The 13,132-nt window shown below is 47.8% G+C and overlaps 1 protein-coding gene across 1 annotated transcript in view; it reads right to left on the reverse strand.

The window, feature by feature from the left end:
* The window catches only part of LOC148431379 (cytochrome P450 2C8-like), a 113,694-nt gene that overhangs the window by 81,880 nt on the left and 18,682 nt on the right, over positions 1–13,132 (reverse strand). The window contains exon 2 of the mRNA XM_088466040.1: positions 5,050–5,270. Within this exon, the coding sequence (XP_088322166.1) occupies positions 5,050–5,229 (180 nt within the window). The 5' untranslated portion in view covers positions 5,230–5,270. The remainder of the gene's footprint in view (positions 1–5,049; positions 5,271–13,132) is intronic.

Genomic DNA, 13,132 nt, shown 5'->3' on the forward strand with positions numbered 1-13,132 from the left:
GACCCAAAGTAGGAGCCGAAGCAACATGGAGGACCAAGACAATGGAGCGACCTGTAGGAGGGAGCTGTAATCTGGTATTATATGTAGATGGCAGCTTGTGTACACTATTGGGGGCTGTACGCCATATGACAGTGGCAGATAGTAATACCATCAAATTCCAAAAATACATCACTTTTGGAATTTGATGAATAGTTTTGTTTCCACATCCCCATACTAATGTACTAATGTACCCATACTAATGTACTAATATACCCATACTAATGTACTAATGTACTAATGTCTCCATACTAATGTACTAATGTACTAAATAATGTACCCATACTAATGTACTAATGTCCCCATACTAATGTACTAATGTACCCATACTAATGTACCCATACTAATGTACTAATGTACCCATACTAATTTACTAATGTACCCATACTAATTTACTAATGTACCCATACTAATGTACTAATGTACCCATACTAATTTACTAATGTACCCATACTAATGTACTAATGTACCCATACTAATTTACTAATGTACCCATACTAATGTACTAATGTACCCATACTAATGTATCCATACTAATGTACCCCCGATACTAATGTATGGGGAGTGTGAAAATTAACGCAGGTGGATGTAACCAGGTGATATCAGTTATATCTCCTGCGTTAAGTGTGTTCATTAATACTAAAATAACGATAATTAAGAAAAATGTCCTTAAAACTGTTATTTTGGTGTTGATGAATAGGCTCCTGGAGACAGGACAGCATCTCACACTGATCACAATGGAAAGCTCTCCAATGCAAAAAAGGCGAAGTCCGGCAATGCAGCAGAAGAACTCCAGACGAGAAGCCTCCACCCCAGGCAGACAGAGCGCAGAGGGCACCTCTGGAAATATCTCATCAGCGGCTTGGTCAGGAGCAGGGAGCACCCAGCAAGAGGCAGCTAAGCAGACACACCAGAGCCAGACCCTCCGCCTGCTGGCAGCAGGGGAATCTGAGAGCCGGAGGACGCCCGCCACCTATACAGGTGATCAGAGGTCCAATAGCCGTCACACCAGTGGGTCTTTCCTTGCACAGGGACAGCTGAAATGAGCATGGCAGGGATGAAACAGGCAGCCAAATTCAGGGCCAGACAGTCAGGGGATCGTCACGTCCATCATGCCCACAGGGGTAGCATATGTCAGGGCAGTCCAGCTGCTGGATACTTACCTATACATCCAGGAGAATAAGCAAGACCCACAAGTCCTCCATGATATAGAGACTTAGGGGTATATTTACTATAGTACGCCTTTGCTAAAGTGGCGATATTGCCCATAGCAACCAATCAGATTCATCTTACCAGTTATTAGAGATGAGCTGCTCGGATTCTGTGGAACAGTGGGGATCTGAGTCCCCCTGGCTCTGGTGTTCCCACCTGACTCAGATCCCACTTCAAGGCCGAACGTCAACCTCCTGACGTCGGTTTTTCGGGAGAGTTCATTTCCATATAAGGTGCCGCAACCGGGACTTGGCGCCATTTCACTGTTCACTCGGATGCTGCACACTGCTCTGCAATGTCTCTCTGCATTCATACCTCCCAACAGTCCTGCATCCAGTGGGACAGTCCCATTTTGGTAAAATGACTGTAGGGTAGGGGGAAGATGCTGATGTATGCTGCCCACTCCAGACTCACAAGTAGCTGTGCTGCTAAGTGACTATGTATAGGGGGGCACACTGGATGACATGCTGATGTATGCTGCACTACTCTGCTGATTAAAGTGGTTGTGTCCAGACTCACAAGTGGCTGTGTGTACAAGGCATGTGCTATATCCCACTGTGTAATGTATACAAGCACTGTGACTCTTTTGGCCGTATCCCTCTGTGTATACAAGCATGTAACTCCTTGGGCCTTATCACTCTGTATACAAGCACTGTGACTCCTTGGGCCATAGTCCTGTCTGTATACAAGCACGTAACTCCTTGGGCCCTAGCCCTCTGTATATAAGCACTGTGACTCCTTGGGCTGTACCCCTCTGTGTATACAAGCACTGTGATGCCTTGGGCCATAGCCCTCTGTGTATACAAGCACTGTGACTCCTTGGGAATTAGCCCTCTGTGTATACAAGCACTATGACTCCTTGGGAATTAGCCCTCTGTGTATACAAGCACTGTGACTCCTTGGGCTGTACCCCTCTGTGTATACAATCACTGTGACTCCTTGGGCCATAGCCCTCTGTGTATACAAGTACTGTGACTCCTTGGCCCATAGCCCTCTGTGTATACAAGCACTGTGACTCCTTGGGCCATAGCCCTCTGTGTATACAAGCACTATGACTCCTTGGGCTGTACCCCTCTGTGTATACAAGCACTGTGACTCCTTGGGCTGTACCCCTCAGTGAATTCAAGCACTGTGACTCCTTGGGCCATAGCCCTCTGTGTATACAAACACTGTGACTTCTTGGGCTATACCCCTCTGTGTATACAAGCACCGTGACTCCTTGGGCAGTAGCCCTCTGTGTATACAAGCTCTGTCACCACTTGGGCCATAGCCCTCTGTGTATACAAGCACTGTGACTCCTTGGGCTGTACCCCTCTGTGTATACAAGCACTGTGACTCCTTGGGCTGTACCCCTCTGTGTATACAATCACTGTGACTCCTTGGGCCATAGCCCTCTGTGTATACAAGTACTGTGACTCCTTGGCCCATAGCCCTCTGTGTAAACAAGCACTGTGACTCCTTGGGCCATAGCCCTCTGTGTATACAAGCACTGTGACTCCTTGGGCTGTACCCCTCTGTGTATACAAGCACTGTGACTCCTTGGGCTGTACCCCTCAGTGAATTCAAGCACTGTGACTCCTTGGGCCATAGCCCTCTGTGTATACAAACACTGTGACTTCTTGGGCTATACCCCTCTGTGTAAACAAGCACTGTGACTCCTTGGGCCATAGCCCTCTGTGTATACAAGCACTGTGACTCCTTGGGCTGTACCCCTCTGTGTATACAAGCACTGTGACTCCTTGGGCTGTACCCCTCAGTGAATTCAAGCACTGTGACTCCTTGGGCCATAGCCCTCTGTGTATACAAACACTGTGACTTCTTGGGCTATACCCCTCTGTGTATACAAGCACCGTGACTCCCTGGGCAGTAGCCCTCTGTGTATACAAGCTCTGTCACCACTTGGGCCATAGCCCTCTGTGTATACAAGCACTGTGACTCCTTGGGCTCTACCCCTCTGTGTATACAAGCACTGTGACTCCTTGGTCTGTACCCCTCTGTGTATACAAGCACTGTGACTCCTTGGGCCATAGCCCTCTGTGTATACAAGCACCATGACTCCTTGGGCTGTACACCTCTGTGTATACAAGCACTGTCACTCCTTTGGCCTTAGCCCTATGTGTATACAAGCACTGTCACTCCTTGGGCTGTTCCCCTCTCTGTATACAAGCACTGTCACTCCAAGGGCCATAGCACTCTGTGTATACAAGCACCATGACTCCTTGGGCCATAGCCCTCTGTGTATACAAGCACTGTCACTCCTTGGGCTGTACCCCTCTGTGTATACAAGCACTGTCACTCCTTGAGCTGTACCCCTCTGTGTATATAAGCACTGTGACTCCTTGGGCCTTAGTCCTCTGTGGTTACAAATACTGTGACTCTGCTGGCCGTACCCCACTGGGTGAAAATTCCATCTTGCACTACCTTTAATTTCTGCCACTGATGTGTGGCAATGTGTCATAGATGTGCTTTATACTGTGCTGTCTGTGCCGCTGCTTTGTCACTTAGTAACCAGCCAGCTCACTGCAGCCTTTGGCCAAAATGGTGAAAACAACATTGTGAGCTGTGAGGTGGTCTAAATTGACTGGAAATTAATGTTATTGAGGTTAATAATACTCTGGGAACAAAAAAGCCAGAATTATGTGATTTTAGCTTTTTTTGTAACTTTTGTAAAAAATCCAAATCCAAAACCAGTCAAAGCCATTTGGCAAATCCAAATCCAAAGCCAGACGATGAATAAGAGCCAAATCCACATCCAGCAAAAATGGTCTGGCGCATATCTCTACCATTTATCTAGCACCATCTAGAAGATAATAGCTAGAATCTGTTTGATTGCTATGGACAACCACTCCACTTTTGTAAATCTGCACTTTAGTAAATACATTTAGACTCAGTTAAATTATCGTCCTATCTCAAGGAATTGTGTTAGCTTGAGCACACCAATTCCCAGACTCAGCATCGAATCAACAGCTCGGCATGCGGCCTCCACAGTAGACGTCCAGACTTCAGTGGAGAAACATCTGCCCGATAGGATAATGGCACCATTGGATTCCTTACACCTAGACCTTGCAGGGAGGATGCCCAGTATCTTAATAAATGATCACTGAGTTGAGGATTAAGGCAGATCATAACAGCCACAGGGTCTCATTCAGACCCGCTCGCGAGCGCTGAGCACTCGCAAGCAGGTCGATGTTTCCCAAATGTGCATGCACACGACGGAGGCTGCTCCATCGTGCGCATGCGTGAGACCCGGCTCGGGGTCTCGCACCAAAGGGGGCGTACTGTCGATGGTGAGTGACAGCACACCCCCTTTGGTGGGCGTGCCAGGGGCGTGGCTGCCCAGACGGAGGCATTCCCATGGGAACGCCTACCGTCTGGGTCCGGCCCCACTGACTTCACTAGTGATGTCAGTGGAGTGTTTTTGGCTCTGATAGAGCCAAAAGTACTCCGGGCTTGCGGCAGATGAGACCCAACCACAAGGGTCTCGTCGCAAGCCCGATGGTAAAGCGATGGTCTTGACCATCGCGACCATCTTTTTGGCCGCTCCAATTTGAGCTAGGACGGCCCTGATTCAGAGCGAGCGCTTTGGTCAGAGCATCCGGCTCTGAATCAGGCCCACAGTTGGAAGCACAACTAGAAAGTGTCCATGCTCAGTGTCCTGTCACCAAGGGTATGTTTGATTAGATTCAATATATTTTTTGTGGATAGTAATTACCCTTATTGATGGTATGACATTAGGACATATTTTTTGTCTCACATTCCTATATTACATTAGATGCATCTGTTATGTTCCGTGTTACGTACCTCTGGAAAGTGTTTGCAGGCAGCTCGGTCTCCAACATATTTGAGGTTCCCCAGGAGAGGCATTGGGGCTGGTCCTGGAGGCAGGAAGTGGTATTTCTTCTGCTTTCTCCAGAATGAAAGGAGGAAGAGGAGCGAGAGGAGGAAGGAGACCGCCAGGGACAGCGCTGGGAGGATGCTCATCCTGTTAGCTATCAGGAGCAGGGAAACGTGTGGTTCTGTATCTGCCATTATGGAGGGAACATAGGATGCTGTTAGTACAGAGTGACGTGTTCTACCCATCCTCTGTCATTATTCCCATCCTGCAGCAATAATAGGATTAAACTACAGTACTGTTCAAAAGTTTTAGGCAGGTGAGGAAAAAATGCAGCAAAGTAAGAATGCTTTCACAAACAGAAGTGTTAAAAGTTTATTGTTATCAATTAACAAAATGTGAAGTGAATGAACAGAAGAGAAATGTAAATCAAAACAATATATGGTGTGATCACCCTTTGCCTTCAAAACAGCATCAATTCTTCTAGGTACACTTGCACACAGTTTTTGAAGGAACTCGGCAGGGATGGTTGTTCCAAACATCTTGGAGAACTAAGCCCAGATCTTCTGTGGATGTAGCTTCCTCATATCCTTCTGTCTCTTCATGTAATCCCAGACAGACTGGGTGATGGTGAGATCGGGGCTCTGTAGGGGCCATATCAGCACTTCCAGGACTCCTTGTTCTTCTTTACACTGAAGATAGTCCTTAGTGACATTGGCTGTATGTTTGGGGTCGTTGTTCTGATGCAGAATACATTTGGAGCCCATCAGATGCCTCCCTGATGGTATTACATGACGTATAAGTACCTCCCTGTATTTCTCAGCATTGAGGACACCATTAATCCTGACCATATCCCCAGCTCCATTTGCTAAAATGCAGCCTCAAACTTGTCAGAAGGATGTGAGAAAGCCTACATCCATAGAAGATCTGTGGTTAGTTCTCGCAAAGGGTGGTTACACCAAATATTACTTTGATTTAGATTTCTCTTCTGTTCATTCACTTTGCATTTTAATAATAAACTATTAACACATATTTTTTTAAAGCATTCTTACATTGCAGCATCTTTCCTGCACCTGCCTAAAACCTTTGCACAGTACTGTACCTCCATGTTTTATATATAATGGCAAGGCTTTCCATATCACTGTCCATTATAGTACACTGGGACCACTGGGGTGGCAATACTAGAACTCCAGGGGATTTATTCTTGTTTGTTTCCCCAGAACCTACAGTCCAGGGATGTTGAGAATAGTCCCAGCTGTAATCGTTACAGAGGAGGACACAGAGGGCCTGATTCAGAGCCGCTCGTAAGCGGCGCTCGTTCGCTCCGAGCGATGTTCGCACATCTGCGCATGCATACGCGCCAACCTGTCATTGCGGTCGAAAATCGTGCACTCGTAAAACAGCGAGGGCCTGCTAATATGAGTGACAGAATGAGGCGTTTGTGGATGGTAACAGGGGAAGGTGCTTGAAAACGGGGAGTGGAGATCCAAACGCAGGCGTGCCAAACGGTCAAAATGGGCGTTTAATGGGAGTGCATAATTATCAAAGCAGCGTCATCGACCACGTCACTTGGTTGTCTTTTAGCCTGAACTGCTCGCATGATTGCGGGAAGTAAAACCTACCACAAGCACTGCGAGCAGTTCAGACGCCTTTCGATGTACTCGACTAATCTAATAAATAGCGGAGATGATGTAGGATGCGAACGGCCAGGGGGCGTCTTTACAAAATAGCGAGCGCATGTTTCGTTCGCTCTCTCAGACATAGAGGCATCAACAGACCGCAAAGAGTGAGCGCTCTATTTAAATAGCCGGCCCCTTTTTCTGAACGACCGTTCGCAAATAGCGTCCGGCTCTGAATCAGGCCCAGATTTTGTAGAGCCCCATATTATACAGCAGCATATTAGACTATAACAGGATTTCCCCACAGCACAGATGCCTACTCACATTATTGTATAGTGTCCATAGTGCTGTACAGGAAACTATTACATTGAAAACACAACCACATCCATATAAAATGTACATAAAAGAACCATATAATGAGATACAACTAAATAAAATAAGGGGACAGACCAAATCATGAAATCCGAATTAGAACATATGTGACAATAAAATGGCCCCACTCAATGACCCAGTGCCCCGGGGCGGGCAGACAGAACAGATCATCGTCATCAGCCATGAATGGGAACGTACTGCAGACAGGGAGTGCAGCGAAAGAACATGAGGGTGTGGGGCCCTGCTCGTGAGAACTTATAGACTAAGGGAGATGGGGTATAACTGGGAAGGGAACATGGCAGAATGAGGCAGAAAAGCAGAGTGATGGGAGGGTGAGGAGAGCCGACACTCTCTGAGGAACAGGTGCACTGTAAAGCCTCTGTAGCAATGCTGTCTGGTAAATATTCTGTATGTGGTGGGTGGTGGGAGTAAGTTCTGGAGGAGGGGAGCAGTGCAGGAGAATATTGGATGTGGAAGTGGGAGTAGTAAGCATTGCAGAGGCCTGGTAACTAATAAATGCGGAAACTAGCGTTATCTGCATGGTTACCAGGCCGTTTATCAATGATGAATAGGCCCCATAATCTGCAGATCATCACATAATTGGCCTTTCTAGGGATCTGCAGAACATTGCCCTGTTCCATCTACCCCCAGATACATATACAGTATATATAGGCAGACAGTATGATGGTAGGTAGCAGCAGTGTACATATGCCAGAATAGGTTTGCTAACTAGGTAGCTGCAGGTACAGGATGCAGAGATATCTCAGTTGCAGCCAAGAGCATGTAGGGTATGCTGGGCATTGTAGTGCATCTAGTTCACACACTCTATGTATTATACACAGTTGTGACAGTAGAATAGTCAACATAAGGGCTGGCACGATGCGGTAAGCAGGATGGCGCCATGCTGGAGAGGGACATTTCCTGCTCCTCTTTAACGGCCATTCACTGCTGCTGCTCCTCTGTAACGGACATTCACTGCTGCTGCTCCTCTGTAAAGGCCATTCACTGCTGCTGCTCCACTGTAACGGCCATTCACTGTTGCTGCTCCTCTGTAATGGCCATTCACTGCTGCTGCTCCTCTGTAACGGCCAATCACTGCTGCTTCTCCTCTGTAATGGCCATTCACTGCTGCTGCTCCTTTGTAACGGCCAATCACTGCTGCTTCTCCTCTATAATGGCCATTTACTGCTGCTGCTCCTCTGTAATGGCCATTCACTGCTGCCTCTCCTCTGTAAAGGCCATTCACTGCTGCTGCTCCTCTGTAATGGCCATTCACTGCTGCTGCTCCTCTGTAATGGCCATTCACTGCTGCTGCTCCTCTGTAACGGCCAATCACTGCTGCTTCTCCTCTGTAAAGGCCATTCACTGCTGCTTCTCCTCTGTAAAGGCCATTCACTGCTGCTGCTCCTCTGTAATGGCCATTCACTGCTGCTGCTCCTCTGTAATGACCATTCACTGCTGCTGCTCCTCTGTAACGGCCATTCACTGCTGCTTCTCCTCTGTAATGGCCATTCACTGCTGCTGCTCCTGTGTAATGGCCATTCACTGCTGCTGCTCCTCTGTAATGGCCATTCACTGCTGCTGCTCCTCTGTAACGGCCATTCACTGCTGCTTCTCCTCTGTAACGGCCATTCATTGCTGCTGCTCCTCTGTAATGGCCATTCACTGCTGCTGCTCCTCTGTAACAGCCAATCACTGCTGCTGCTCCACTGCAACAGCCATTGACTGCTGCTGCTCCTCTGTAACGGCCATTCATTGCTGCTTCTCCTCTGTAAAGGCCATTCATTCCTGCTGCTCCTCTGTAATGGCCAGTCACTGCTGCTGCTCCTCTGTAACAGCCAATCACTGCTGCTGCTCCTCTGTAATGGACAATCACTGCTGCTGCTCCTCTGTAATGGCCATTCACTGCTGCTGCTCCTCTGTAATGGCCAATCACTGCTGCTGCTCCTCTGTAATGGCCATTCACTGCTGCTGCTCCTCTGTAACGGCCAATCACTGCTGCTGCTCCTCTGTAACGGTCAATCACTGCTGTTGCTCCTCTGTAACGGCCAATCACTGCTGCTGCTCCTCTGTAATGGCCATTCACTGCTGCTGCTCCTCTGTAATGGCCAATCACTGCTGCTGCTCCTCTGTAACGGCCATTCACTGCTGCTGCTCCTCTGTAAAGGCCATTCACTGCTGCTGCTCCTCTGTAAAGGCCATTCACTGCTGCTGCTCCTCTGTAATGGCCATTCACTGCTGCTGCTCCTCTGTAATGGCCAATCACTGCTGCTGCTCCTCTGTAACGGCCATTCACTGCTGCTGCTCCTCTGTAATGGCCATTCACTGCTGCTGCTCCTCTGTAATGGCCAATCACTGCTGCTGCTCCTCTGTAACAGCCAATCACTGCTGCTGCTCCTCTGTAGTGGCCAATCACTGCTGCTGCTCCTCTGTAATGGCCATTCACTGCTGCTGCTCCTCTGTAATGGCCAATCACTGCTGCTGCTCCTCTGTAACGGCCATTCACTGCTGCTGCTCCTGCCAAACTGCATGACAGGCACCAATCCCCCCTCCCCAGAACTGTGCTCCCCGTCCACAGCCTCCTCTCCTCCTATTGCACCTTTTTTTTAGTAAAGCATAACCTCCTTATATACCACTTTATATCATACAAAAGTAGGACGAGGGAGACGCACACACACTCTCTCTCTCATTCATATATATATATATATTCATATATATATATATATATATATATATATATATTAGTCCAGCACAGGACCGACACTCAGAACGATGATAATAGCTTATTTAGTTCATAAGGTGCGTCACTCACGGACGTCGATAGGAGAAACAGACGGTGACCAAACAGGTTAACATTTCAGTTTTTATAATTGTCTTCAGAAAGTACAAAAATGCAATGAACACATACCTTAAATACTCCATCACCAAACACCCTGTGACTAATCAGTGGCATGCTGCAGCATGGTGTCCATCGCACCTGTTCACCGGGTCCGACCGCACATGATGACGTCCTTCAATCGGCGCACACCACGTGACTCACCACCACCCGTTGCTAAGCAACAGAATGACAAAAGAAGCTGTTTTCAATTTTTCTTTTGTCATTCTGTTGCTTAGCAATGGGAGGTGGTGAGTCACGTGGTGTGCGCCGATTGAAGGACGTCATCATGTGCGGTCGGACCCGGTGAACAGGTGCGATGGACACCACGCTGCAGCATTAAATCCATTCTGGTTGTAAATTATGTAATATTTACATTAACTGACTGCATTGTTGACCTTAAAAATGCAATGAATGGTGTTTAGCATATAGTAACTATTATAAAAATATTTGAATGCTTGAATAAGCTCAGTGTTGGGTACAGTACTAGTTAGAGCTGGTTTTGTTGATGGTTTATGGTTGAGGTCAGTTGCCAATCATTATCTAGTTAGCCTATTAGCTGCTCCGTCGAGGCGGGGTTTAGCACTTGCATTTTAAGGCTGGAGGAGGAGTCAACTGCCTCCTTCCATTTTGAGATCCAGAGTGTTAAGTACTCAGTAGCCAAAGTGTGCAGTTCATTCTTCACATAAACATTTTCATCTCTTTTTCTTTCTTACATTCTGTTCCTTTTCACATAGCCTTACTCTCTATCACCCTATTTCTCTATTAATCCAGTTCCTGTTTATCTCTTTCCCTCAATCTCCAGTCATATCAACCCATCCGGCTCCCCCGGCAGCCCCACGCAGTGGCATAACCCCGGGGGCCATTTTGGACCACTCCCGCCCGCGGCTGCAGCGGCAGGCAGCGCCGGCATCATAAACCCTCCATGTCCGGCGGTGGCACTAGGGACTCCCCCTCCAAACATTTTAGCCCAGGGGGTTAGGGGAACTGCGTGCCAGGCATCCCCGACCGCTAGCCATGCCCCCTCACCTCCGGTGGCCATTTTAGATGAAGAGGAGGCTTTAACCTCCTCTGATGCCCCCTCTCTGTCCTAGGTTCAGGAGGACTGGGGTTTGCCACAGCGCCTAGGGCGCAGGCCTATCATAGTTGTCAAGGTAGCAGGCCCGCAGATACATTGCACCAACCCCCTTTAATCCATTTCACTAGGCCATTTGCGCAACAAGATAGAGCTACCCCTTATGGTTCTTGGCCCAGGTTGCTGGCTCCAGTGTCGACCCCCCCCCCCACCTGCTGCGGCCTATGTAAATGCGGGGCGGCAGTTCTTGTTTTATCGGCCTGGCCCCGCCCCCACCCCTCCGTTTGGTTTCTCACCTTACTTTAACCAGGGTTCATACCAGCAGTCATTTGCAAACCCGTTCATGGGTGCGAGCCAGCAATTTTATCCCAACTCGTACGCACAAGAGGGACCACAACTGCATACTGGGGGTACTGTATAAGGGGTACTACTGGGGTTAAGGTGCATATGGATAGGAATGTTCAGCGTGAAAATAAAGGGTTGTGTGATGTTGACACGCCCTATTTTTAAGTAACCACGCCCATTTTGTTTCTGCGCGTGCATTCGGCGCTCGCACATCTCTGGATTGGGGGGGCTCCCTTTTCAAATATGCCCTGGGCTCCAAATACCTAGTTACGCCACTGTATATACGTGTTTGCTGCCTGTTATATCGAGACACGCCCAGCTGAGTTTCTGAATGTGCTGAAGTACCTGCATTTAGTGCAGGGTATGCAGGTCGCAGCTGGGCATAATGTTTGGAGGCAGTATTATGAACTTTTTAGGAAAAAACAGGATGGCCAGAACATTTTTAGTTTTGGGTTTAAAGATGTGGAGGTGTGGCTGGAAGTTACGCAGCAAGCCCGGTCAGCTGTCGAGCCTACGGTGGGGTGAAAACATCCCTTTCCAGCCCGCCCAAGATTTAATACGGGAGGCAAGGGGAAGTGCTACGCGTTTAATAATGCCCAGTGTACATGTGCATGCTCTGTGGGGGAAATCATACAACAAAGGAATGCAATCGCCCCGGGGTTCCGTAATAGGAAAAAGGGACCAGCGTACAGGTGCTAAATAAAGCTGCATCTCCAATAAGATTGGAGGTATTAGAGCACTGGTTGAGGTGTTATCCTCTTAAGGAGGAAGCGGCCTTCCTATTACAGGGTTTTAAAGAGGGTTTTAGGTTACCGTTGGTTCGTCCAGTTATGGTTGTAGCTAGAAGAAATCTTAAGTCAGCTAGGGATTTTCCAGAGGTGGTCATGGAGAAAATAGAGGTCAAGCTGAGTTTGGGGCGGATGTGTGGCCCTTTTACCTCTCCGCCTCTGGAAAATCTTTGCATTTCCCCGTTAGGCGTGGTTCCAAAAAAGGAGCAAGGAAAGTTCAGGTTAATTGAGCACTTGTCTTACCCGGAAGGAGGGTCAGTTAATGATGCTTTAGATCCGGTTGATTGCAGTGTCACATACCATTCATTTGAGGATGCACTTGGTATCGTGCAGGATTTTGGTAAAGGGGCTTTGTTAGCAAAGTTCGATGTTGAATCGGCCTTCAGGTTGCTCCCTTTGCATCCCAAATCATTGAAGTACATGGGTTTTCGGATAGGTGATTCAATTTACATAGACAAGTGTCTGCCCATGGGCTGTTCTATTTCTTGTTCTTTTTTGAGTGTTTTAGCACCTTTTTGCAGTAGTGTCTACAAGCGGGCACTGGCCATGCAGACGTCTCTCATTATCTTGACGATTTCCTTTTTGTAGGGCTGGCCGATAGCGCAGTCTGTAGTGACTTGCTTTTTTTCGATCAAGGCGCTTTTTGGTTCAATGGGTGTTCCCACTGCACACAAAAAAACAGAGGGCCCCGTTACTTGTTTATCTTACCTTGGTATTGAAATCGACACTGATTTGGGTTTATGCAGGCTCCCCTGTGATAAGGTGCAGAAGATCAGCGAGTTGTTATTGCATTTTACATCAGTTAAGAAAATAACTGAAGCAACTGAGGTCGCTACTAGGCTTGCTGAATTTTGCTTGTCGCGTCATTCCCATGGGTAGGGTTTTTTGTCGCAGGCTGCAGCGTGCCTCTGCCGGCGTCAAAAAAGCTTGCCACATGGTCCGCCTTTTGGCAGACATGAAAGAAGACTTTAAGGTCTG

Source organism: Taudactylus pleione, unplaced genomic scaffold (assembly GCF_031769625.1).
Source record: "Taudactylus pleione unplaced genomic scaffold, aTauple2 ptg002344l, whole genome shotgun sequence".
Lineage (NCBI taxonomy): Eukaryota > Metazoa > Chordata > Amphibia > Anura > Myobatrachidae > Taudactylus > Taudactylus pleione.